This window comes from Coenobita brevimanus, chromosome 62 (genome assembly GCF_032717465.1).
Source record: "Coenobita brevimanus isolate Jiangsu-jjx chromosome 62, ASM3271746v2, whole genome shotgun sequence".
Lineage (NCBI taxonomy): Eukaryota > Metazoa > Arthropoda > Malacostraca > Decapoda > Coenobitidae > Coenobita > Coenobita brevimanus.
In genome coordinates, this window is record NC_137015.1 from 33202864 (window position 1) to 33227852 (window position 24989).

A 24989-nucleotide genomic window follows, 5' to 3' on the forward strand; every position below is an offset into this window, starting at 1 on the left:
TATGAGAGTGAAATACTGTATACATTTTCCGGTGTGTCTAATCAAGCTCTTCAAATCTATATGACCAAAGTTTACTTTGGTGCAATTTTTTTTCTCTATATACAAGGGATTACACTTTTTTTTTATTTTTGATGTTTCTTGACAATTGATATTGCAGCAACCATTGGTCATATAAGAGTGAAATATACATTTTCAGATGTGTAAATTCAAGCTCTTGAAACCTGTAAGAAAACATTTTTACCTTGGTGTAAGTTCAAAAATCGGACCCTTTTTGGTTCTAAGGATAGGAGGGCTGAGAGATATGTAGTCTTTAGAGTTAGCACCAAATGATCTTATTCAGCTGAGGGAAGCAGTTAAGCACTTCACCTCCCATCTGTACGCTACGGTTCAGCCTGCACCCTCACTCAGTCCTCGTTTGTACGATAGCAAAATTTACTGTTGTCAGCTTCATCATCAGATGCATTATTTGGTTTTATTTGCATTCATTTAATTTTTTTCTTGCACATAATATACTCTTTCAGGCTCACTTCCTTTTGTAGGTAGATTTCACACTGTATGATTTTCCATCATCATTATCATCATCTCATATTTTATTTCAGAAAAGCTCGAGATGTTTAGAACGAAACCCATTATGAACTGGGGACAGTCAGACATGGTGGAGTTCATGTTAGCAGCCCAGCACCATCTTGCAGTCAGGTTCCAGGACATTGACTTCAACTTTTCAAACCTCAGTGATGTCACACGGGCTGATTTCATCAGTGGGAATGAGCAAGTATTCAAACAGTTTTCTGCAAAGCACTGGAAGATACTTCACAAGTATTTTCTTGACTACAAGTCTTGTGAGGAACTAAGATACCACCAAGGTAAGAGCTACTGAAATTTTTAAAAGCTGTATCAGTTTATTTTTTACATTAATATCCTCCCCATCTTTGTCTCATCATACATTTATAGTGAATTTCCCCCCAAGCAATTTCCTTATAGTGTATTCAGTTACTAGAATAGTTGTTGATTTGGCTAATACAGTTGAAAAATTTGTTATTGAAATAATAACAGTTTTTATTGTATTACATTATATATGGAGTGGAGGGGAAATTGTTGAGTGCTGTGAAGAGTATGTACAAGGGAGCTAGGGTTACGGTGCGAATGGATGGTGAGCTGAGTGAGTTCTTTGATCACAGTGTGGGACTGAAACAGTGTTGTGTGATGTCTCCATGGCTGTTTAATATATACATGGATGGGGTTGTAAAGGAGGTGCAGGGTAGGGCAGTGGATGTGGGGGTGGCTCTAATGAATGAGGGTGAGATTTGGAAGCTTCCGGTGTTGCTGTTTGCTGATGATAGTGTACTGTTGAGTGAAGATGAATGGGAGTTGCAAGGTTTAGTGAATGAATTTGGGACAGTGTGTAGGAGGAGGAATCTGAAAGTTAATGTAAACAAAAGTAAAGTTATGGTGTTTGAGAGGAATGAAGTCACAGAGTGTGCAGTGAGGTTGGATGGTGAGGATATGGAGAATGTGAGTGCATTCAAGTACTTGGGTAGTGTGATGAGTAAGGATGGAACTTTGGGGGATGAAGTACATGAAAGGGTACAGCAGGGAAGGAAGGTTGTTGGTACACTGAAAGCAGTGATGAGAAATAGGGAGGTGAGTATGGAAGTTAAGAGGTCAGTGCATGATAGTATTGTGATCCCTACCCTGACGTATGGAAGCGAAGCATGGACCTTGCAAGAGGGGAACAAGTCAAGAGTGAGAGCAGTGGAAATGAGTTACTTGAGAGGAGCATGTGGAGTGACGTGGAGGGACAGGTTGACTAATGAAGAAGTGAAGGAACGCTGTGGGGTGGATGTGGATGTGGTTGAGAAGATTCGAAGAAATACACTGAGGTGGTTTGGACATGTGAAGAGAATGGAGAATGAAAGACTGACTAAGAGGGTGTATGTAGGTGAGGTGGAGGGAGGGAGAGGGAAAGGTAGACCGAGGATGAGGTGGAGGGATGGAGTTGAGAGGTACATGAGGGAGGGGGGGGGTGAGTTGGAGGGAGGGTAGTCAAATGGTGGATGACAGAGTGACTTGGAGGCGTTTTGTCTGTGGCCACCCTTTGCGGGATTAGGGCGTCGGGCTATAGACAGATAGATAGATAGACATTATCTCAACAAACAAACGTTTTTTGAGTTGAGCATTTTGAAGGCATGAATGATGAGTGGATATGTTGCCATGTCAGTGGGTGTTGCAATACAGTTATAGCTCTACTATGTAATGTGTGTTCCTTGTCTGTAAGTCCAACCCCATGCAGAACACTGTGATTGTTGTAGGTTTAGGTTGATGAGGCTGATGATGAGGATGTTATGAACCTTGTAATGGGGTGCACATACCTGGTTTCCAGGCCCCCCCCCCTCTCTCTCTCTTTTTTTTTTTTTTTTTTTTTTTTTTTTTTAAACACATACCAGAATGGCCATATCCCCCTGCTACTTTGGATGTAACATATTTGTGCTTTCTATACTCATGGTTGTTTTCATGTTGGTGTCCATTTTTAGGTTTCTGGAATTTATTCATGCCATATAACAGGCAGTAAGGAGAGGAGGATGGAATGTTACTACTGCAAGGAGAGAGAGAGAGAGAGAATTTGTTGAGAAATAAGAATTATTTTTAAAAGTACGGTATCAGCAGTGATGAACAGAAATTTTGAAGTCATGTTTCCTCTGTTGATACCTTTCCCTAACAGAAGATGCATCATCATCATTGTTGTTGTCATCGTAATCATCATCATCATCATCATTTCCTATTGATAAATGAGATACTAGGTAATTATGATTCAGAAATAGGAGTAGACCAAAAAAGACCTGGGATGAGGTCATTGAGTGTGATCTCAGGGGTAAGGGACTGGATATGGAGGCTGTCAGAGATCAAGCAGCATGGAGAGCTGCCATTAGGTGACCAAGGCCAACGCTTGCCAGCATGTTGGAGCCTTCAAAAATGAAACAAAATGAAATTAGAGTATGGAAATAGAGTGGTTTAACACCATCAACTGTGCCCATAAAGATGATCCATACATCCATTCTCTCATTATTCAAGCCATGGAAATTTTGAACTCCATCTCACAGACGAACCACCAGTTCCACAAATGTCTGCTAAAATAAGCTATTCTGTTGAATGCCAAGTAAAGAAAAAAGTGCAGCCTGTGTTGTATACATACCCATTGGTACATTATCTGTTTGTCACTTTCCAGCTACTACCTTTTTTTTTTTTTTTTTTTTTTTTTTAATGCGAGGAAGAAGGAACCAAAGGCCTGAGCCCGCAATAACAGTTCCCTCCAAGAGAAAAACAAAATACGATAGAGAGCCAAATTCAAGATCCGATCATTTCGAGATGCCTGGACACACTGCGTTTGAAAGACTGGAGATCACAGGCAGCAGGAAATACAGACAGAGGGAGACATTTCCGGAGTTGCATCTTGAGCTTTAACTTCCGGATTTTACTTTCTCATTGAGGAGTTTCTAGTACTGTAGTTGGGTTGGCAATGCATGCCTCTGCTAATCACCAAAACCTGGAATTGGTCACACTTGGGATTGAACATAGTAAGAAGGTGCAATAGTATTTCCCTGCATGTGTTAACACATATTTACACTGTGTTGAGGATTTCTTGATAAACTTAGAAAGACTCACTCAGAAACAGTGTCACTCCAACAGAAAAATTTCCACGGGCGCATAGCACCTGTCTACCAGCAAACTCTCATCCCTTTTCTGTCCATCTCTCTGATGCAGGAGTTAACCGTTATTCCCAGTCCTTCATTTATGCAACAGGTCAGCTCTGGAACTGTCTCCCTCTGTCTGTATTTCCTGCTGCCTATGATCTCCAGTCTTTCAAACGCAGTGTGTCCAGGCATCTCAAAATGAATGGATCTTGAATTTGGCTCTCTCTTGTATTTTTTCTCTTGGAGGGAACTCTTATTCTGGGCTTGTGGCCTTTGGTTCCTTCTTCCTCAAAAAAAAAAAAAAAAAAAAAACAGTCCGAATAACTTCCACACCTTTATCTGTGCTTGTATCGGTGGGTGGAGATGGGTCATTTCTGTAAAGGCAGAATTTGGTTTCCTTCTGACCTATAGATCTAGTGCCCATCGTTACCTGTCTTGCACCATTGTATCTGCCTTGCTGCATATTGCTGTGTGATCTATTTATTCCCAGCCTTTGTAGGGAGATGCTGGCTGACTGTCACTGACCTTAGATGTACTATCTAAATAATATTGTATGGTAACTTGGTTACAGGTTTGGTAGTTAGCCAGACAATCTTTTGTCCATTGGACTGGGAACTCTGCTGCACATACCATAAGTGTGATATATTGTTTCTTGCCTTCATTGTTAGCTAGTCACACAGGCATAGACTTTTCGTTGAGAAACTCAGCTACATATATAGTACACAGATTCAGAGCCGAGACTGTCTGACCACGTTACGTGGCCCACTCCTCTAGGTGTAGCAGTTCTCCTCTGTATCACACACCTTCACTAGTCACCACTTTGATGTTAATACCATCCATCCATCATCCAATCCTACATTGCCCCATGAGGAGCGTAGGAGCCCGGAGCTGGGCAGTTGGTCCCGACATTTCAGATGAGAGTGACCAGCCTCACTCATCCATGAGTAGCATTACATGAGCAGTCAACCCCAACCATCTCTTGGATACAAACCTTCACCAGCTCAATCCAGTTGGAGCGCAATAATTACCCACTAAACCACCAGGTGCCAAAATTTGATTACAGTATATGGTTACCATCCAGCGTAGTAAATGGTTTCATGGTGCACAGGAAACCATTTGGCTTGTCACTCGGTGTAGAATCACCCACAGGCTGAAGGAAGTACCCACCATCTGTATTGATTACATTCTAGGATTATCTTATCCAGGACTGGTAATTAGTAGGTTGTTTGCATGATGTGTCATTGACTCCTGTGTAAGAACAATGAAGACTTAAAGAAACAAAAATCCACAAGATGTTACGTGTCCCACCCTGACCCCTTGCTTTATCCACTCTACCCCACATCAGCTTGTTTTTACCAAGTTTCCTGAAACTGTTGGAAAGTAAATAGAGTAGCAGAAATTTATGCTTTGTTCAGCTTCCAGCTCAGAGAGAACTTTCATGAATTTTATGGTCAGTCCCAAAGTGGGGGTTTCAAAAGGGAGTATTTTATCAGTGTAATTGACTGATTTTATCCCCTGCTTTTGTGAAAGCCACTCTGTTCAGCATTAAGCAGATATTCTGATAAATTTTTGTATTTACATTTAATGAAAGTCAACCATTTTAGTATGGCGTGATGACAGTACATTCTTGAGTCATTCCCCAATTCATCTCCCATCCCGGAGATCTCCATGTAGGTTTCATCCCCTGCTATCCCCCGTCTGCCCCAGGGCATTTCTAAGAGTCACATTCCTCCTTTTCAGCCTGTCTAACTAACATAACACAGTTTGCATTATTTCTCTGCAGCAATATCTTTCATGCTAAATTTCTGCCATGACTCATGGTACATTATTCTCAGATCTTACACTCATTGATGTCTTGCTCCAACATCTCAATATTCTCATTTCTGTATACACATATCCCCCACTATTTGACAGGGATGCGTCCCATAAAAAGTGGTTGAATAACAAATTGGTCGAATAACGAACTGATTTTTCCCATAAGATTGTTAAGAAATAGGGGGATTAGGTTCCTGACCACCTTCATCATTCAAAAAATATTCAATAAAGATGAAAAAAATACTGGTATATATGAACAAAAGTGACACAGGTATTTGAGGTGTTTTCTTATTGACCTGCGTTCTTAAGGGAAATTTTAGTACTACATTCATCTCAGATGATTGACATTTGATTTTCCATCAAAAAAATATTGGAGAGCAAATGAAATACACCTACTTAGCAATATTAAAGAAAGCCACCTGAACTCCTTCAATAGCGTGTTTATTGCTGATCGCGCCAACTGGACATGACGTCACCACACCAAACAAACGCAGATGTATTCAAATTAAAACCATAAATAGTGATGGAAGCTTAACTGGAAGTGCTGAAACCTTCTTCCCCTGAACCCCCCCAGTGATTACCATATAACCTACCTAACTTAGTGCAAACTAAGATGTGCATTTCATAAAACTGGCATCTAAACTGTATCGTGTGTTAAGAGTGTTCGTTAATTATTGGCGCAGTCATCACCGGGGTTGCCATTTGGTATTTTTCATTACCAAATGTGGGCCAATTTGGTAATGAAAAATTTGTTTGGTAATGAATCAGCATGATTCATTACCAAAAGGTTTCTCACCATGAAGATACAGAGGATGGAGATGGTGTATTGTCTGCTCTCTTTAATTCGGCAGGCCTACATAGTGCAAAAATAATCAGCATGCTACAGATCATAAGGAGAGTAATTACATCCTTTTGTATATATAATTAGTGAAGAATAAATGCTTGCTTTAAGAATTTGGTAATGAAAAGTTAAATTTGATAATGAAAATTGAGGAGTTTGGTAATGTGGCTAAGTTCAGATCTGGCAACCTTGATCGTCATCCGACCATATGATGGTGAAACACTCACTCAGGTCGGTGAACACATGACTGCTCTTGACAGGGGTTATAACAGGGATCTTGGGTGGAGCCATGGTGGTGCTGTAGTAATCCACGAGGCCAAAAAAAAAAACAGACAGATGAAGAGGCTACTGATCAGCAGGGCAGAGCGCAGGAGACAGGCAGCTAAGTGGGGGTTGTCTGGCGCTGCGCGGTTTGAATTGTCAAAATGGCAGGAATAACCATGTCAAGCAATGAAGAGGGGTATAGATTAATAAATGTTGAAACAACTAATTGTCAAATAACAATTGGTTGAAAAACGAGGGTTTGGTGTTTTCAAGTGTGCTTGTATCATCTTCTTTCACAGACCATCTCATTATCATATAGCTTGACATTTCCCATGCATGTTTGTAGAGAATACTCTTTAACAAAAAAACAAAAGAGTGAGCCTTACATTGTAGAGGTAGTAGTTCCCCAGACTTATTCAGTTCATTTATCATTCTAGCAGTGGAACTAGTCATGCATTGCAAGTGGCAGCAACACCATTCACATCATCATTTACATGCCACATCTTGAAAATTTCTCATATCCTGCAATCTACCCTTAATACTACTGCATATCGACCCATCAGTTACAAGTTGTATGCAGAGTAGAATCCCCCCAACTTCCTTTTTGCACACAGCACAAGGCCATATATATACCATATTCCACAACATGATTGCTCTCATCTACTGATCATGACCTTTGTTTTACCAATACTAACTTCAGCCACTTTGCTTCCATCGCAGACCTCATTTTCTCAGACTTTAGCCTGTTCTGCATACTTTCAGTTGTTAAAAATATATCAGGGAATAAAAGTTCCCACGGTAGCCCTCTTCTAAACTTTTTGTAACGATTAGTAAAAGCATACCTTGTAAATTGGACATCTTTACTGAGTAACAACACTTCATTCTGCTTAGCTTCGTCAAGAATAACCTGACAAAACTTAGCAATGTTGTTATTCAGTAGAGACCTGCACCTCATAGGGTCTGTTTTTTACCAGTTTTGTGAGCATAGATTGTCACGTATTTACAAAATCTCAATGTTCCCTCAACTGCCAGGATGAACAGAATTGGACTCACTTCATAGACCAAGCATTCCTCACTTTACTCTCTGTTCATTGTCACAGATGTAGTTACCCCTTCAGTTTCAACACCAGCCTGATTATCCACTCATTAGCACATTATTTACCCATAGCTTATTTCACCACCACTCGTAGAATTATCAAATGCCTTCTCCAGATACACGTTTTTTTTTTTTTTTTTTTTATTATTATGCGAGGAAGAAGGAACCAAAGGCCATGAGCCCACAGTAACAGTTCCCTCCAAGAGAAAAACAAAATACAATAGAGAGCCAAATTCAAGATCCGATCATTTTGAGATGCCTGGACACACTGCGTTTGAAAGACTGGAGATCATAGGCAGCAGGAAATACAGACAGAGGAAGACAGTTCCAGAGTTGACCTGTTGCTGGAGAGGGTTGCCTTCATGTAGTAACACTAATATAACTGGGAAGTTCTGTTGCCTAGTTATGCAAGCATTCCCCAACCTCCTGCCTATCAACCAGAAAGGAGTTGGTAGAGTGCCAAAGAGCATCATCAGCCTGCAATCCCAGTGGGTTCACATTCAGATGAACTTGTGGCTACAACTGCTACTACGTTAGTCCTTCAAAAAATTCTTGGCTTCGCCTAGAAACAAGGGGAGTTCATCCATCCATCCATCCATCCATCATCCAATCCTGTGTTGCTCCATGAGGAGCGTAGGAGCCCCGGGCTAGGCAAGTTGGTCTTGACTTTTAAGATGAGAATGACCAGCTTCACTCATCCGTGAGTGGCATTAAGTGAGCAATAAACCCCAACCACCCTTTGGATGTAAATGTAAACAGGCTCAGTCTAATTGGAGTGTCTTAATTACCCACTAAACTACCAGTTGCCATCATTTGGTTATATAGTTACCACCCAGCATAGTAAATGGTTTCCTGGTGTACAGGAAACCATGTGGCCTGTCACTCAGTGTAGAGTCACCCATAGGCAGAAGGACGAGGAAAGAATGAAGGAAAGATAGACAGAAGAGGAAGGAAGGAATGTCACTTCATAAAGTTCCTGGCCTCACCCAGAAACATGGGGAGTAACCACAACTTTTGGGTATGACTGTATACTATAAAGCCTTATATGACTATACACAAGAACTGAAATTTTTGGTATGTTTGCTGGTGAGCCTCCTCTGAAATTTGGTAGGTGAGAGCAAAACCCAAAGTGGACAAGAAAGGTGCCAATGCTGTGATCAAGTATCTGCAAAAAAAGTATTGACCCCCAAGTGGTGAGGACTTGCCTTGTTATTCTGCCACAAAGAAGTGGGCTTTTGCCATCAAGCGGAGCAGGGAGAGCACAGAAGTTGACCCACAGTTGGGATGCCCAAAATCATCAGCCATGGATGATCAAGTGGAGGCCATTCACCTCGTGTCATGAATGACAGATGTTTGTGTGTGCAACAGATAGCCAACACCATGGGCATCAGTTATGGCTTAGTACACACTGTTTTGAGTGACATCTTGGGTATGAGCAAGCTGTCTGTAAGATGGGTTCCCTGAATGTTGATACCAGACCAGAAGCTGACCAGATTGGAAACTTCAAGTACACTTTTGGCTTGTTTCCAGGCTGATCCAGCCAATTTCCTTCAGAGGTCTCTGATCCAGGATGTGACATGAGTTCACCACTTTGAACCAGAATCAAAGAATCAAAGCAAGCCATGGAAACACCATGGTTCTGCACCTCCCCCCAAATTCACGCATTGCATTTGTCGCCAAGGTGACAGCCCCAGTGTTTTGGGACCATGAGTTCTCATGGTTGACTACTTGCAGGAAGGTCAGACCAGAATGACTACTTGCAGAAAAGTCAAACCAAAATGACTACTTGCAGAAAGATCAAGCCATTAATGAGGGCCACTATGCTTCAGAATTGCAACAGTTGGGAGAAGCAATAAAAAGAAATGGAGAGGAACATTACGAGCAGGCGTGTTTTTGCTCCAGGACATTGCCCCTGTCCACATAGCACAAGTGGCAGTGACTGAAGCAGCCAGCTGTGGCATTGAACTGTTGCCTTGTGCTCCTTACTTATCCATCCTGGCCCAGTGTGATCATTGCCTGTTTCCCAAACTGTAATCCCACCTGCGTGGTCACTGTTTTTGGAATGATAATGAAGTCATCCTTGCTGTTGAGGTGTATTTAGAGGTTCAAGGTGCGACTTTCTTCCACAACAGAAAGCAATGCTGGAACGTCGTTGGAGTGAGCGCATTGAACTTTGGGAAGACTATGTTGAGAAATAAGACAAGAACAATCATTTTTCTTGTCCCCCTCCACCTCTTCCTGAGAACTCTTTGAAGGACGCACACACTTCTACTACTCCAAATCTATGAATATGTAGTTCAGTTTTGTCTTCTTTGTGGGGTGTTTTTTATGGCTGCTGTTGTTTATTGTTTCAGTCATTTCTCTATTTTCCTTATAGCTCCTACCTCATTGAAAAAAAATTATCTCACTAGTACAGCATTCATGCAGGCTGTCTCTTGTGTTCTTGCAAATACTTTATTGCATTCACTTCACAGCTTTTATAATTTCTTCATACACTGTGCCTCATTACCACATTCTGTCTTCCCATTATTCAGTCTCTTCACAGCAGTTTCCACTGTTGCAATTGTCACATTCTCTCTCACAGCATTATTAGTAAGCCACCAAATTAAGTAATGTTTGCCACCTCTTTCTTCTCATTCCCTTCATTATTTTTCAAATAGTAAATGTGTTTAGAAAAAGGTTGGATTCCCTTGTTGCTTCGTCATTATATATTACTTCCTTTCCAATTCTGGGGTTCATAATTCATGAAAGTAGGCTTAAACCCTATGTTGAACAAGATGTCATAAGATTTTGGTACAGTTTTGATAGTGCAAAGGGACCACTGAATTTGAACCCACAGTTGTTCATAGACTGTAAGCCTAATTAACAGTAATATATCATGGTGGTAGATGGTGGCGACCATCATCCACTCACTTGATGTAGTGCTGCTTAGTTCTTCTTTCATCTTTATCATTATTATACGTCCCCGCCCCAGAGGGGCTCAGGAACGGGTATTGTTTTCACTCGGTTTGTCTGTTTGTTTGTGTCTGTCTGTTAACAACTTTATGCAAAAACTACTGGTGCAGTTTTGACAAAAATTGCAAGGATGATGGGCTATGACCCTCTGTATACCTGATAAAATTTGGTCCCAAATCGGCCCAAGTAGGCAACTTTACGCGAAAACTACTGGGGCAATTTTGACTAAAATTATGAGGATGATAGGCTATGACCTTCTGATCATGTGATTAAATTTTGGGCCAAATTGGCCCAAGGCCTAGGCTATAGGCCCCCCAAAATGTGGAGAGGTATATGAGAGAGGGGGGTGTGAGTTGGGAGCAGGGCAGTGAAATGGTGGGGGACAGGACAACGTGGAGGCGATTTGTTTGTGGCCACCCCAAACGGAATTGAGGCGTCTGGCAATGGATAGATAGATAGATAGACATATATATATACAGTATATATATATATATATATATATATATATATATATATATATATATATATATATATACACTCAGTCCTTGAGTAACACGTGGTTGAGTAACACGTTTTTGTTCTAACGCGGTCATCATAATGAGACAAGTCATGTCAACATGTGGAAAAACTCGAGCTCACGCGGGAAGTCAGCTGGCCTGGCGACTAAATTTGAAAGTCGCGCGCGATGACGTCACCCTCTAAACTCTGGGTACTTTTCCTGGGCACATAGTTCCATTCTGTATGGGTATTGATCTCAATACCATACCCAGCCACCTAAGCCAAGAAGCCCTAGTGGGATAGGTTAGGTGTTAGGTAGAAAAAATTTTGCCTGGGAAACACACTGAGCATATTTTTGAGAAAAACCTATGGTTAGCTTTGAAACAACTGGGCGAGCATCGTTCCTGGCTGAGGGTTCCCGGTGGTGAGATGAATACGCATACAGAATGGAAATATGCTTCATGGGCACACTCAAGGCCAAATGGTTAGACAAAATTTATGGGTTTCGCAATTTCAGGGAATGAAATGGAACGAAAATGTATGCTAATCAGGGAAAAAAAAAAAAAATCCATGTGTTCTCGTGAGTTAGGGTTCAGTTCCACATTCTTCATTCGATTTCATGCTTCCCAACACATTTCGGACCAACTGGGCATATGGTTATCAGTCCTTTCTCATGCCTCACCTAGTTCTTACCCACTCATAATGGGTTTTGCAGTTTTAAGGGACGAAATGGAATGAAAATGTTTGCTTGACAAAAAGTTACTCTTTTATCCATGTGTTCTTGTAAATTAGCGTTCAGTTCTACATTCTTCGTTCGATTTAGTGCTTCCCAACACATTTCCAACTAACTGAGCATACGGTTATGTCCTTTCTCGCGCCTCGCCTAATTCTGCCCCACACTCATACTGGGTTTCACAGTTTTAGGGGATGAAATGGAATGAAAATGTTTCCTAATTAAAAAAAAAAAAAAAACTTTCACCCATGAGTTCTCGTAAGTTAGTGTTCAGTTCCACATTTTCGTTCAAATTCATGCTTCCCAACACGTTTCGGACCGACTGAGCATACGGCTATAAAATCCGTTCTCGCATCTCACTGACTTTACCTCACAGTCATATGAGTTGCGCAGTTTTAGGGGACAAAACTGAATGAAAATGTTTGCTAACCAGAAAAAAAAAAAAATTACTTCCATCCATGTTCTCTCACAAGTTAGCGTTCAGTTCCACATTCTTCGATCTTCTTCCTGATAGTCTTGTATTTTTCGGATTACTTATGGGAGGTAAATAATCGTTTCATGCTAAATCTGTTTCCCCGTTGTTTTTAGCTGTGTTACACTGTGTCAACTCGTTTGACTCGTCAGGGTTACAGCAAAAGGGCCTGTCCTAAATGTTAACTACAATTGACCTAACCTAGCCTAACTATACCTAATAATTTAACCTAATCTAACCTAGCATCCAGTTGGGAAATTGGGAGACGAAAACCACCTTTGAGTACGTCAAGACAATCATAGGTATGGCTTAAGGAACATGATGATAAAATGTGGGAAGTTTTTCTGCAGGAAGTTGTAATTTATCACCCTTAAAATAGTCAGAAAAACACCAAAAACAAACTGGAGGAATATGAATTGAATTGGTAAGGTCCTTCTACTGCTGTAAGTAAAGCGTACGTTTACCGAAATGGCAAAAAAGTGTGGAGTACATGAAAGCACCATCATAACGATGTGGAAGGACCAGGAGAAGATAAAGATCGTGTGAAGGAAGTGATGCGAACCTTGTAGCACTGAAAGTTTATATTTGTCCTGAAGCTGACTGAGAAGCTTAGGCCTATAGGGCGTTATGTGGAGCGTCAGAGAAATTGTCATTTTTACTCCTCCTTACCACCTTACCCCACGTAAATTACCCCCACTTATATGCACCATCTGGTAAAACAGTGATATAATCATTGTAATTAAGATAACCAATGATATTAGAAACAGCATTAACAAAAAAGTCGGGCTAGGTACCCTTATATTGATACGTAGCTTCCCGGCATTCATTCCCCACCCCCCACCGATAATGTTATCAAAGTTTCGCCTTCTCATATCATGTGGCCTTCAGGAGAGACGTTAGGCCGTATGGTTAGACTAAAATTTATGGGTCTGGCAGTTTTAGAGGACGCAATGGAACGAAAATGTTTGCACCCCCCCCCCAAAAAAAAAAAAAAAAAAAAAACTCTCATCCATGTGTTCTTGTGTTAGCATTCCGTTTCACATTCTTCGTTCAATATCGATTTTCCCAACACATTTCGGACTGACTGAGCAGTTTAGCCGTATGCTTAGTCTGTCTGAAAAGTGTAGGGAAGCGCGATATCTAATGAAGAATGTGAAACGGAACACTAACTCAAGAGAACACAAGGATGAATGTAATTTTTTCTGGTTAGCACACATTTTTGTTCTGTTTCGTCCCCTAAAGCCGTCAAACCCATGAATTTTCATCTAACCATTTGGCCTAAGGTCTGTCCTGAAGGCCACATGATACAAGAGATGGCGAAACTTTGACAACAACAATGGGGTTGAGGGGAGGGAGGAAAATACCATGGAGCTACGTATCAATTAAAGGGTACCCAGCCCAACTTCTGCTTTTGTTAATGCTATTTTTAATGCCACTGATTTTTTAAATAACAATAGTTACGTCTCATTGTTTTACATGATGGTGGGTGCAAGGGTCAATTTACGTGGGGTTAGGTTGTAAAAAGGAGTAAAAGTGAGTTATGAAAAGTCGCCAGAACACATTGTACCATTATACACACAATCATATTGTCTGAGTGACGCGGATTTGGGTACCACGGACCTTGTCCAGTCCCTATTGCCCGCGGTACTCGAGGATTGAGTGTATATATATATAGATATATATATTATATATATTATATACAGTATAATATATATATATTATATATAATAAATAAATATATAATATACAGTATATTATATATATATTATATACAATAAATATATATATATATATATATATATATATATATATATATATATGGAGGGATGGGGTGGAGAGGTATATGAGAGAGGGGGGTGTGAGTTGGGAGCAGGGCAGTGAAATGGAGGGGGACAGAACGACGTGGAGGCGATTTGTTTGTGGCCACCCCAAACGGGATTGAGGCGTCTGGCAATAGATAGATAGATAGACGTTATATATATATATATATATATATATATATATATATATATATAATATATATATATATATATATATATATATATATATATATATATATATATATATATAATATATATATATATATATAATATATATATATATATATATATATATAATATATATATATATATACCATCCATCACCTAATCCTACGTTGCCCCATGAGGAGCGTAGGAGCCCGGGGCTAGGAAAGTTGGTCCTGGCATTTAAGATGAGAGTGACCAGCCTTACTCCTCCGTGAGCGGCATTACGGGATATATATATATATATATATATATATATATAGGGTCTGGTTAGTACTTGGATGGGTGACCGCCTGGGAACACCAGATGCTGTTGGCATCCCTACGTGTCAAGTGGGGTTGGTGGAGGATTAGTGCCCCTCCCTGTAAAACAATTAACTCTAAGCCCTTGGCCACCCCATTTGGGATACATGGCGTCTGGCAATGGATGGATGGATATATATATATATATATACAGTAATCACTCTAATATCTGGACGCCCAATAACCGAACATCCCCACTAACCGAACCTTATCGTCCTGGGATCAAACATTCCCAAAATGGTCCGAAAATCCAAAAAAAATGGAAAAAAAATCGATTTTTTGCCGTCCGTAATTTGAACTTGCCGCGCGCGCCGCGTGAGAGCATTGTTTTGGTTCGTCATTCCTCCGACGTCCGATAGAGCGCCGCTGCATCCTCCCCACTTCCCGCCTGTCTCTCACCGCGACAAGACCTGCGCTGTTCGCCATGGCTGCCCATGTGCTCGCTTTTGTGGTGGTGCCGTACTTGCTGCAAGGCCTCCTGCTGCTCTCTGCCCTACTCTTAGTGTGTGTGATGATGGCCCCGCCTCCTGAGAAAAGGAAGAGAGTGGTGTTGACTCTGGAGAAGAAACGGGAGATATTGGAGAAGGTTGATGCGGGTTGGTCTTCCTCTCGCATTCTCCGCGAGTTCAACCTGGCCCGGTCGACTTTGTTCGATATCAAGCGTTCCCGAGACAAGCTCATGCAGTACACAGCTGACTTCTCGTTGAGAAGCAAACGCAACGTGGAGAGGAAGGTTATGTTTACCCCCAAGTATGCAGAGATCGACCGCTCCACGTTGATTTGGTATCGACAGCAACGTGCAGCTGGTGTGATGGTACGTGGAACGGAGCTGAAGGCTGCTGCTGAGAAGTTTGCAAGGCTTCACGACGCCCTAGACTTCAAGGCATCCGAGGGTTGGCTCTTCGCGTTCAAGTTGCGACATGGCCTTACTAACCGTAAAGCACATGGCGAAGCATTGGACGCTAACGAGGATGGAGTGGACAAGTTTCGGCACAAGGTGAAAGGCTTGATCGACAGGGAGGGCCTCACTCTCGGTCAAGTCTATAACGCTGACGAAACTGGCCTATTCTATCGCTCGGTGCCAACGAACACTCTCGCCGATGAGACAGAGAAGCGTGTACCTGGCCGCAAGCTTTCTAAGGAACGGATATCTGCTTTGTGTTGTGCCAATGCTAACGGCATGCACCGGCTTAAGCCCGTTATTGTTGGCCGTGCAAAGCAGCCTCGGTGCCTTCTTGGGGTGATGGATGTCCTTCCTGTCGTATGGTACCATTCTTTGAAAGCATGGTTCACAGCTGTGATTTTCAAAGACTGGTTTCACCATCACTTCGTCAAGGAGGTCATACATTACCAGACGAAGACACTGGGAATTCCTCGCGACCAGGTAAAGGCTCTCCTTCTCCTCGACAATGCATCTGCCCACCCGTGCGACAAGGACTTGGTTGCTGAGAATGGCCGTATTAGGTGCATGTTTCTGCCACCTAATACGACTGCTCTCATTCAACCAATGGACCAAGGAGTGATCGTGGCAACAAAGCGCCTGTACCGTCGGAAGTTCCTGGACGAGGTGATGGTGGTTCTCGAGGACGAGGACGAGCGCAGGGAAGGACGTGACACTCGAGGCAAGCGGACTTTGGAAAACCTTCGCCGCTACAACATCAAGTCTGCGCTGTGCAACTGGGCTAGTGCATGGAAGGAAGTCCCTGTGAAAACTCTTGAAAATGGTTGGTCTCGTCTGCTTCTCGGAACAGATGTGGAGTACGATTTCCTAGGGTTTGACGTGGATGACTTCCATGCACGGCTACGTACGCACGGCGACGATGTTGATGTGGACGATGTTCATGAGTGGTTGGACGACGACGAGGGCGATCCTGGGTATCAGACGTTGTCTGATATCGAGATCGCGTCTTCGGTTGCTGGTGTCAGTCCCGAACTTGAAGATTCCGACGACGAAGGCGATGATGATGCAGACTCCGCCCAGCAGGACACTACTCCAGCCATCCCCAAGCTGAGCGCACTCCGGGAACATCTAGAGTTCGTCCTAGACTACCTGGAACACCCGGACTGCGACAGGGAGATGGGGCCCTTGGGACTCGTGGAGGAAGTGCGTGCTTTCCGGCAGCGCATCATCAATCGCCAGAATCGTTGGTCCTTGCGTCAGTCAACGATTGACAGTTTTCAGGCCCGTGACCCCCGCTGTGCCAAGCCCTGGTTCCACTCCGTTGCCTCCCCAAGACAGGCCCTCATGCTCCGAGCCACAGCCCAGCACATCAGCTACAGTGGAGTCACCGCTCGACGTGAGTTTGCGGCTGTCTTCAGAGTCTTCTGTAGTCGGTACGCCATCACCACTACCCACCGATGCACCCCTTAGACGCCTGCCAGTGATACTCTCGGGCTCTGACAGTGAATAAACAGCAAGAACTTCTCCACTAGACCACACGGGAATTTTGAGTGTTGTGCAGTGAAAAAAACGGTGTGTTGTGTTAAGGTTTTCAAGTTGGGAGAAAAGACTAAGTAGAAAAGAAATTTAACGTAACTAACCTTCTTTGTTTTGGCTTTGGAAACTTAAAAAAACTTGGGAAAAGTTAATGTGCAACACTTAAATTTAATGGAACATTATTTGGGCTAAAGTGAACACTGTGAAAAGAACGGACTTCTGTGTGTTAGTGACTAAGTTCAGTGCAAGACTTCAGGAAGAGTGTAGTGCAAGTGCTTCAGGAAATCGTTCTTACTGTCAGAGTCCGAGAGGAGGCGGTTATTCATCGAGGTGGCCAGGGACTTGCTGTAAGTAGCCAAAATGTTTCATGTTGTACTATTTCCCATACTATATTTACCAGAATGTTTCATATTGTATTTTTTCCCATACTATACTTACCAGAAAGTGTCATACTGTACTTCTTTCCATACTAAACTTACCTCATGCATGTGCAGTAGGAATGTGTTTTTCAGAGTTCGGTTAGGTTCGGTTAGGTTAGGTTCGGTTAGAGTCCATAAGTACCAGAATGTTTATTAATGTATGAACATACTTCTAAACCCACATTTTATGTTTCTATTGCATTTATTTCAGTCATTTATGTGCCTTATTGGTGTGATTTGGGTGTTAAATAGGTGCTATGCATGTCCGGAGGGAGTTGTATAGGTGTTTCTCTGTGTTAGGGTCCGTAAGTACAAGTCCATAAGCTGGGGCCCAATATCCGGACGAAACCAATATCCGAACCTACCGATGGCTCTATTGATCCGGATATTGAAGGGGTTACTGTATGTGTATATTGCTATAACTCTTTTCAAATTTGTCATATCAACATGAAACCAAAACGTAAAGTTGCATCTTTCAAAACTACATCCTGTAACATGCCCCATTACATTAGGGGGTCACCCCCCAGTTATCAGTAGGGGGGTCAGTGTCAGGTGGGTCGGGCCTAAAATTTCAAAATGGGTATAAAATCATCAGTTTTCACCCAATTTACTCCAAATATGAAATGTGTGGTAGGTGGGGGCACATACCATCCACTCACTCGAGGTAGTGCTGCTCTCAAGTGTCTGCCCTTTCCTCTCCTCCATCCTTCTTTCCATCCATCCTCTTCTGTCATTCTTTCCTTCATTCTTTCCCCGTCCTTCTGCCTACAGGTGACTTTACACTCCCTCTTCTGTCTTCCTTTCCTTCTTTCTTTCCTCTTCCTTCTGCCTGTGGGTAACTCTGCACTGAGTGACATTCCAAATGGTTTCCTGTACACCAGGAAGCCATTTACTACAGTGGGTGGTAACCTAATAACCAGATTTTGGCGCCTGGTAGTTTAGTGGGTAATTACTGCACTGTAGGTGGATTGAGCTGGTGAAGGTTTATATCCAAGGGGTGATTGGAGTTTATTGCTCACATAATGCCACTCAGGGATGAGTGAGGCTGGTCACTCTCATCTTAAATGTCAGGACCAACTCGCCTAGCCCTTGGCTCCTGTGCTGCTCATGGGGCAACATAGGATTGGATGATGGATGGATGGACATCTTTGACTAGATATTCTGTTGTGGTTATACGTCAGCACTTAAATGACTGCCGGGGACAGGTTTCCTATGCCTTGGGACCGCTTCTTGTTTTTCTGTTTTCCCTCCACTTATCTTGTTTCTTCCATCCTGCCTGCCTTTTTTTAGTAACTCATCTTTCCATTTCAGGCAGCTTTACACAGAGTGACAAGTCTGATGGTTTCCTGTAACCAGGAAACCATTTACAGTGTAGGGTGGTAACCATATGATGATATAATGGGGTGAAGTGGATCTTGCTAACCCATTGGCTATAGAGGTAAACCCACGTCACTGGTGCAGCAGATGTGGGAAAAATAGGGCGTTTTCACAAGCTGTTTTGACCCATTTACTCATCTATCAATGGCCAAATGCCATAATCCTGTGTGAGGGGTGGCCTTCTCCCCCCGCACAGGGAGGGGGCACAAACCCACTGCCAGCTCACTTGTTGACACGTTGCATTGTAAGATGGTTTCCCAGTTTACAGGAAACCGTTAGGCTTGTCACTCAATGTAAAGCCACTTGAAAAGGATAGAAGAGTAATAAAATGTGACAGGAAAGATGGGAGAAATAGAAAGAGAGGAGGGCAGACACAGAAAAAGAATGATAAAGATGAAAGAAGTAGGCAGCACTCCCTTGATAAGTGCTGCCTACTTCTTCCTTTACCTTTATCATTCTTTTTCTGTGTCTGCCTTCCTCTGTTCCTGTTTCTCCCATCTTTCCTGTCACTTTTTATCACTTTTCTTTCCTTTTCAGATTGCTTTGTATTGAGTGACAAACCTAATGGTTATGTGTAAGCCAGGAAACCATTTACATTCTGGGTGGTAACCATATAACCAACTCATACATGTTCCCTACATGTCAGCAAGTGTGTTGGCATAGGGTTAGTGCCCCTCACCATAAAACAGCTGACTCTTAGACAAACAACCTCTTCTTATGGGATTATGACGTCTGGCTATTGATGGATAGATAGACAAAATTCAGTCTTTCTCTAACCTTTGAGAGAAACTGGAAGTTGCTAGGTTGTCCAGAGCTGATGGGAAATGAGTTAAGAGATGTTTTGTGCAGTTGGAGAATGAAGGCAGGTGCCAGGCAGCATGGTTAGTGGCCAGCAGGTCACATGTGAGAAGAAGTTTGGAAGGTGGCTTCTGTGCTTTATAACACAAGAAAACAAGTTATTCACTAATTTTCAGTTATAAGGACACTTGTTGCACTGTGTTGTGTACAGGAGCAAAACCACAAGTAGCGTAATAGCAATGGGGGTGATGGCACAACATTTTCTTTATAATTTTTGCATTTTTTGAGAAAATATATCAGTTATTGTTATCACTTTTTCTTACAGAGTCACCTAGAAGGTATTGAAGTATGTCAATAAAATTATGCAGCGTTGCCACATGCGGGGAAATATGTAGCACGTGGTTTCACAAAAAATAGTCACTTATTTACTTATTTTTTACCGTTTATTTCAAGTTATGCACTTACAAGATAACTTTCTGCCTCTATTAGTACTTATCTTTGGTCTTATAAATATAGCAATCCAGAATAACTTAATAGAGAGCGTGACTTTCACTTTAGCTTGTGCATTGCATGCTGCAGTGTCACACTCTATTGTTTCCTTATTCACTGTTACACTGATTTTATATATATTTTTTTTACATACCAAACCAAGACATTTGCATATATTTAAATTTTTTTCCAAAAATTAAAAGCCTTCAGGTGTGTTGTAGGCTTGGAAGCACTCTCTCATACAAAGGCCGACCCTGTGCTCAGCACACATAGTCACATCTTCTCCATTTTTAGCCATTTTACTCCTCACCTCCACCTCCTTCCCTTTGGGTTCATTGTCGGAAGTGTTACTGGGTGGTAGGTGGTGCCAGTTGGGTGTCTGGGTGCGCTTTCCACCTGATTGGCTGGGAGAGGAGAAGGGGATTAGTTGGGAGAGCAGTGTCATAGCTTGGTGGCCAGTGGATGACAGTGATACAGCACCTTCTGGCAGGGTGGAGGGAACCATTTTGACCCTCTCATTGGGCATAATCAAGAGTTAAGCAGGAATAATTGTTTGCACAATATATAGAATTTCCCATGGTCTCTTGGAAGGACCATTGCAGTCGCCATCACTGTCCTTTGACTATCACATTTTAAGGGTTAACTGTTTGGAGAGTTTGCAGATTTGGCCTTCATCTGGAACCAAAGCTCCACACTCTTCTCCAGCCATGCTGTGGTGAGAGGCTGTCTGCTGCATGGGATGTCTCTGCAGGGATGGTTGTTTGCTTGCCCAGACAGATTGGGATTTAGCAACAACAACAACAACAGTTATATTTCATGGGAGGCCAATAACCTCCAATTTTTTTAGTTTTCCTTTTCATGCTTCTAAATTCTCTTCACCACTCTTATTTGTGAGAAGTGGATATGAATGTTGATGGTGGTTGGGATCCTCTTGAATTACTTTCATTTTTCTCTTTCTTTTCAGAGACCAGGTTTAAGTCTAAACTTATAAGTGACTGGGAATACTCTGATGTAGTGGGATTCATGATGGCAGCTTGGAAGCAGTGTGATATCAGTCATCAAGACCTCGATTTTAACTTTACTGTAATCGGCAGTATAACAGGGACACAGCTCTTAGAGTTGGATGTCAGTGCCTTTCACCAGTTTTCTGCAAGCCATGGAGAGAAACTGTACCAATACTTTTGTATGCACAAGTCAAGGGAGAAGCAACAAGGTAAGGAAACTACATTACTTCTGAATGTTTAATACCTGTGGGCCAAGGACTACTCTAGTGAGTTTGTTAAAATTATCATATCGTATTAAAAAAAAAAAAAAAAAATCCTTGAACTGAAGAGATTTATGAATTTTCTAGAGTAAGGGAGCTCTCCTGGGGACCCTCTGACTCAAACAGAGATGGGAGACAGATTACTGTACCTACCTCATATTCCCTGCTTGTCATAGGAGTTGCTTAGAGGGAAGATGTTGCTGGCTGGGAATTCCACTGCCCTATAAACAGCTATGCAAACAAGGTAAAAACATCCTTGGATGTGTTGTGTTCTTTATCTGGGCTGCACTAAACCTAGGTAAGCTCTTGTGACTGTGGAACATTACAAGTGTGAATGAAGAATGTGAAAGGAAGGAGGTAATTGTGTAAACTCTCCATTAAGTCTAAAAAAAATCCTTTTCTCATTTGGTAACAGCATAATGTGCCTCTTGTAAATATGGTCATTGATTTACTTTCAGTGGAAGTGGAGGTGTCAGATTGGTGGTTTAACCCCTAGAGACCGCAGATTTCTCAGAGGACCTGTCCCCAGAACCGCAGTTAGGGTCCAGTATTTTTACTTTCGGATTGTAAATTTGTTCTTACAGATTTCAAGAGCTTGAATTTTCACACCTGAAAAGGAATATCACGCTCATATGTCCAGTGGTTACTGTACTAGCAACCGTCAAAAATACAAAAAAAGTCTTCCCTTGAATCTGCCAGAGAATGGCTAATAACCATACAAATGTAACTGTAAACAATATAATATATATTCCTAGGCATAAAACAAGGTGAAATAATGATCATGAAAGGAAAATAATGTTTATAGTGGTGCGTAGCAAGGGAAAACCCCACGTGCTAGGAAGCAATGGAAAAGGATGAAGATGGAGGGAGTGTGGTGGTGGATGGAGGGAGGAAGAGAATGTTGGAGGTGAGGAGGATTGGAGGAAGGGAGGGAGTATGCTTGCTATGAACACCAGCCATGGTATCCAGGGGGTGTATGGGGGTATGGGTGGGTGGGAGGCCATAATGAGGAGAGGTCCCAGTGGTGCAGAGGCAGGTAGAGAGATGACGGGGGGAGGGGTCACCCACCCCCTCTAGGAGCCCAATCTGCCCATGCCACCAGATACTATAGTTCCCATTGACTTGATCCAATATACATCATAAAAGAGACGGTGCTACCTACTGCCAGTTTATGGAAGGCTCTGCACCATCGACAGACATAGGATTCAATGCTGCATTATCCGAAACTGTCGTTCGGCAGACATAGATCTTTAGGGGCTAAATCTGAAGCATTTTGTTAAGTCTCCCCAGTCTCACTTTGCACTTAGATACTTTCAGTTCTGTGATGCATGCAGGGAGATCGAGGGTGGCCTTCATGCTGTTTATTGAGGTGGTTCATTAGCCCTGACACCCCTCACTGGTGGTTCAGTGAGTCAAGGCACACTAGCCAGTTATGGCCTATAAGGATCTACTTCAGAGGAATGGCTACATTACTTCTTTATGTGTTGCTGCTTGTGTGAGCAGCTAGTTAATATACGGGATGAGTATCATCACTCTCAGATCTACACTCGTGAGGCAATACAGTGGATGGATGGATGATTGGTTGGTTGGTTCTTCAATAAGCCCATGATATTCGCAGGTGCTGGACCTTGCATTACGGTATATTATTACTTGATTGTAAAGAATTTTATTTGAGTATGTAATGTTGGTGGTTATTATTGAAAATACACGTTTTTAGAATGCATTAAAACCAAGAAATTGTTGACTTAGCAACCAGTGTCTTGGAGCATTTGTATAGTAGCTCACATTGTGTTTCTGAAACTATTTAAAATTGTAATGGCTTTAGGTTATTGATGAAAGTAATATGAAATGGAATAAGAATTCTGCCTCTGAGTTGATAAATTTAAATTGCAGTTATTAATGCAGCATTGATTTAGGTTATTAATCAGCTTCTCTAACTGTGGCTAGGGAGAGAGATTTTAATGGGAGACAGGCTAACCTATTAAAACTTGAGAATGGTAGTACATTTATCAGTGCCTAGTACAGTCACGTTTTAACCCAGACCAACATTATCTGGTTCCTTTATTGGGATTCATAAACCACAATAGCTAAATAACTTCATATTTATGGCCATTTTATTAACTGAGTGTGTTTGGTTGTAGCCAGTGGAATAGTGTTTAGGCGAGAACCTTATTTAATTCACACTGATCGTGAACCATTCACTTAGATGCCCATTTACCCAGACACATGCCTCGCTACCATCATAAAAACTCTTGACAGTACCTGGCAGCTTACCATCTACACCATACATGTGCAGAATCATTCACAAGTCTTCTCTGTCTGTTTTATCGTATTCTTTTTCCACATCCATAACTACCATAAATACCTTATAGTCCTTTTCACAAGCCTTCACTATCTGTCTCACTGCAAATATTGATCCACACATCCTCTGCCACTCCCAAACCCACCCTATTCATCACGCACTAGGACCTCTCATCTCTCCTGCTTTCTCTGTAATAATTATTCCATATACCTTTTCTGTCACACTCAATAGACTCATGCAATGATAATTCTTGCACTCACTTCACTTACCTTTATTATTGTACAGGAGTACAATCACAACCGTTTTCAACTCTACTGGCACAGTTTCACTCATCCATGCCTTCATACACATCTCTGACAAGCACTTCATTCCAGTCTCTCCACTGCACTTGCTTGATGCATCATCATCATCATCCAGACCTCCTTTCCCATCCAAGGGCAGGGTGAGGAGTAGCAATGTCCAGACGGCACAAACTTGCCCAATCTAAATAGGGAACACTTTTATTCACTCATCATTCAAGCCCCCGGAATCCTGGCTCCACCGGATACGCCAAAAACATTCACCACATTCTGCAGCTTCACACAGCCTATCCGATTGAGTCAGTCCGGACGCTGCCATGCTCACAAGGGGTGCCAGAATCCCTGATCACACACTTCTCACAAAATTCATCCAGCCATCTCGATTTCTTGTCAGTTCGCAAGCCTCACCGACTTCCAAACCTCTCTTCCTCACACACTCATCCACCATATCTTTCCACCTTCTCCTTGGCCTACCTCGCTTCCTCCCTTCTTCAAATTTGCTCAGGTATACCTTTTTTACCACTCTGTTGTTATCCATTCATTCCACATGACCATACCATCTCAGGACACACTATTCGATTCTGGTGTCCAACGACTTCCTCACTCCACACCTTTCACGAATCACATTATTTCATATCCTATCCACCCTCTGTACTCCACATACATTCTTCAGCAGTCCCATCTTCATTGCTCCTACTCATGACTTTTCATTTTCATGCCACACCATAGTCTCACACCCATATGTTAGATTTGGTACTAACACTCCCTCATGTAAGCCTCGTGCAGCTGCAGCACTCAAGCCTCTGTTTCTTATCAAGGCCTTCATTGCACCAGCCACTTTTCTTCCTTGTGTCACTCTACTTTCAACTTCTTTTGCACATTTTCCTCTCTTTTCTATCACTGTACCCAAGTATT

At 42.1% G+C, this 24989-nt stretch overlaps 1 protein-coding gene across 1 annotated transcript in view; it reads left to right on the forward strand.

Annotated features, from left to right (window-relative positions):
• Positions 1 to 610: 610 nt before the first annotated feature.
• LOC145404029 (uncharacterized) overlaps positions 611 to 24989 on the forward strand; it is a 142140-nt gene continuing 117761 nt past the window's right edge. Inside the window, exons 1-2 of the mRNA XM_080275632.1 lie at positions 611 to 863; positions 21174 to 21422. Of these exons, the coding sequence (XP_080131758.1) occupies positions 611 to 863; positions 21174 to 21422 (502 nt within the window). The remainder of the gene's footprint in view (positions 864 to 21173; positions 21423 to 24989) is intronic.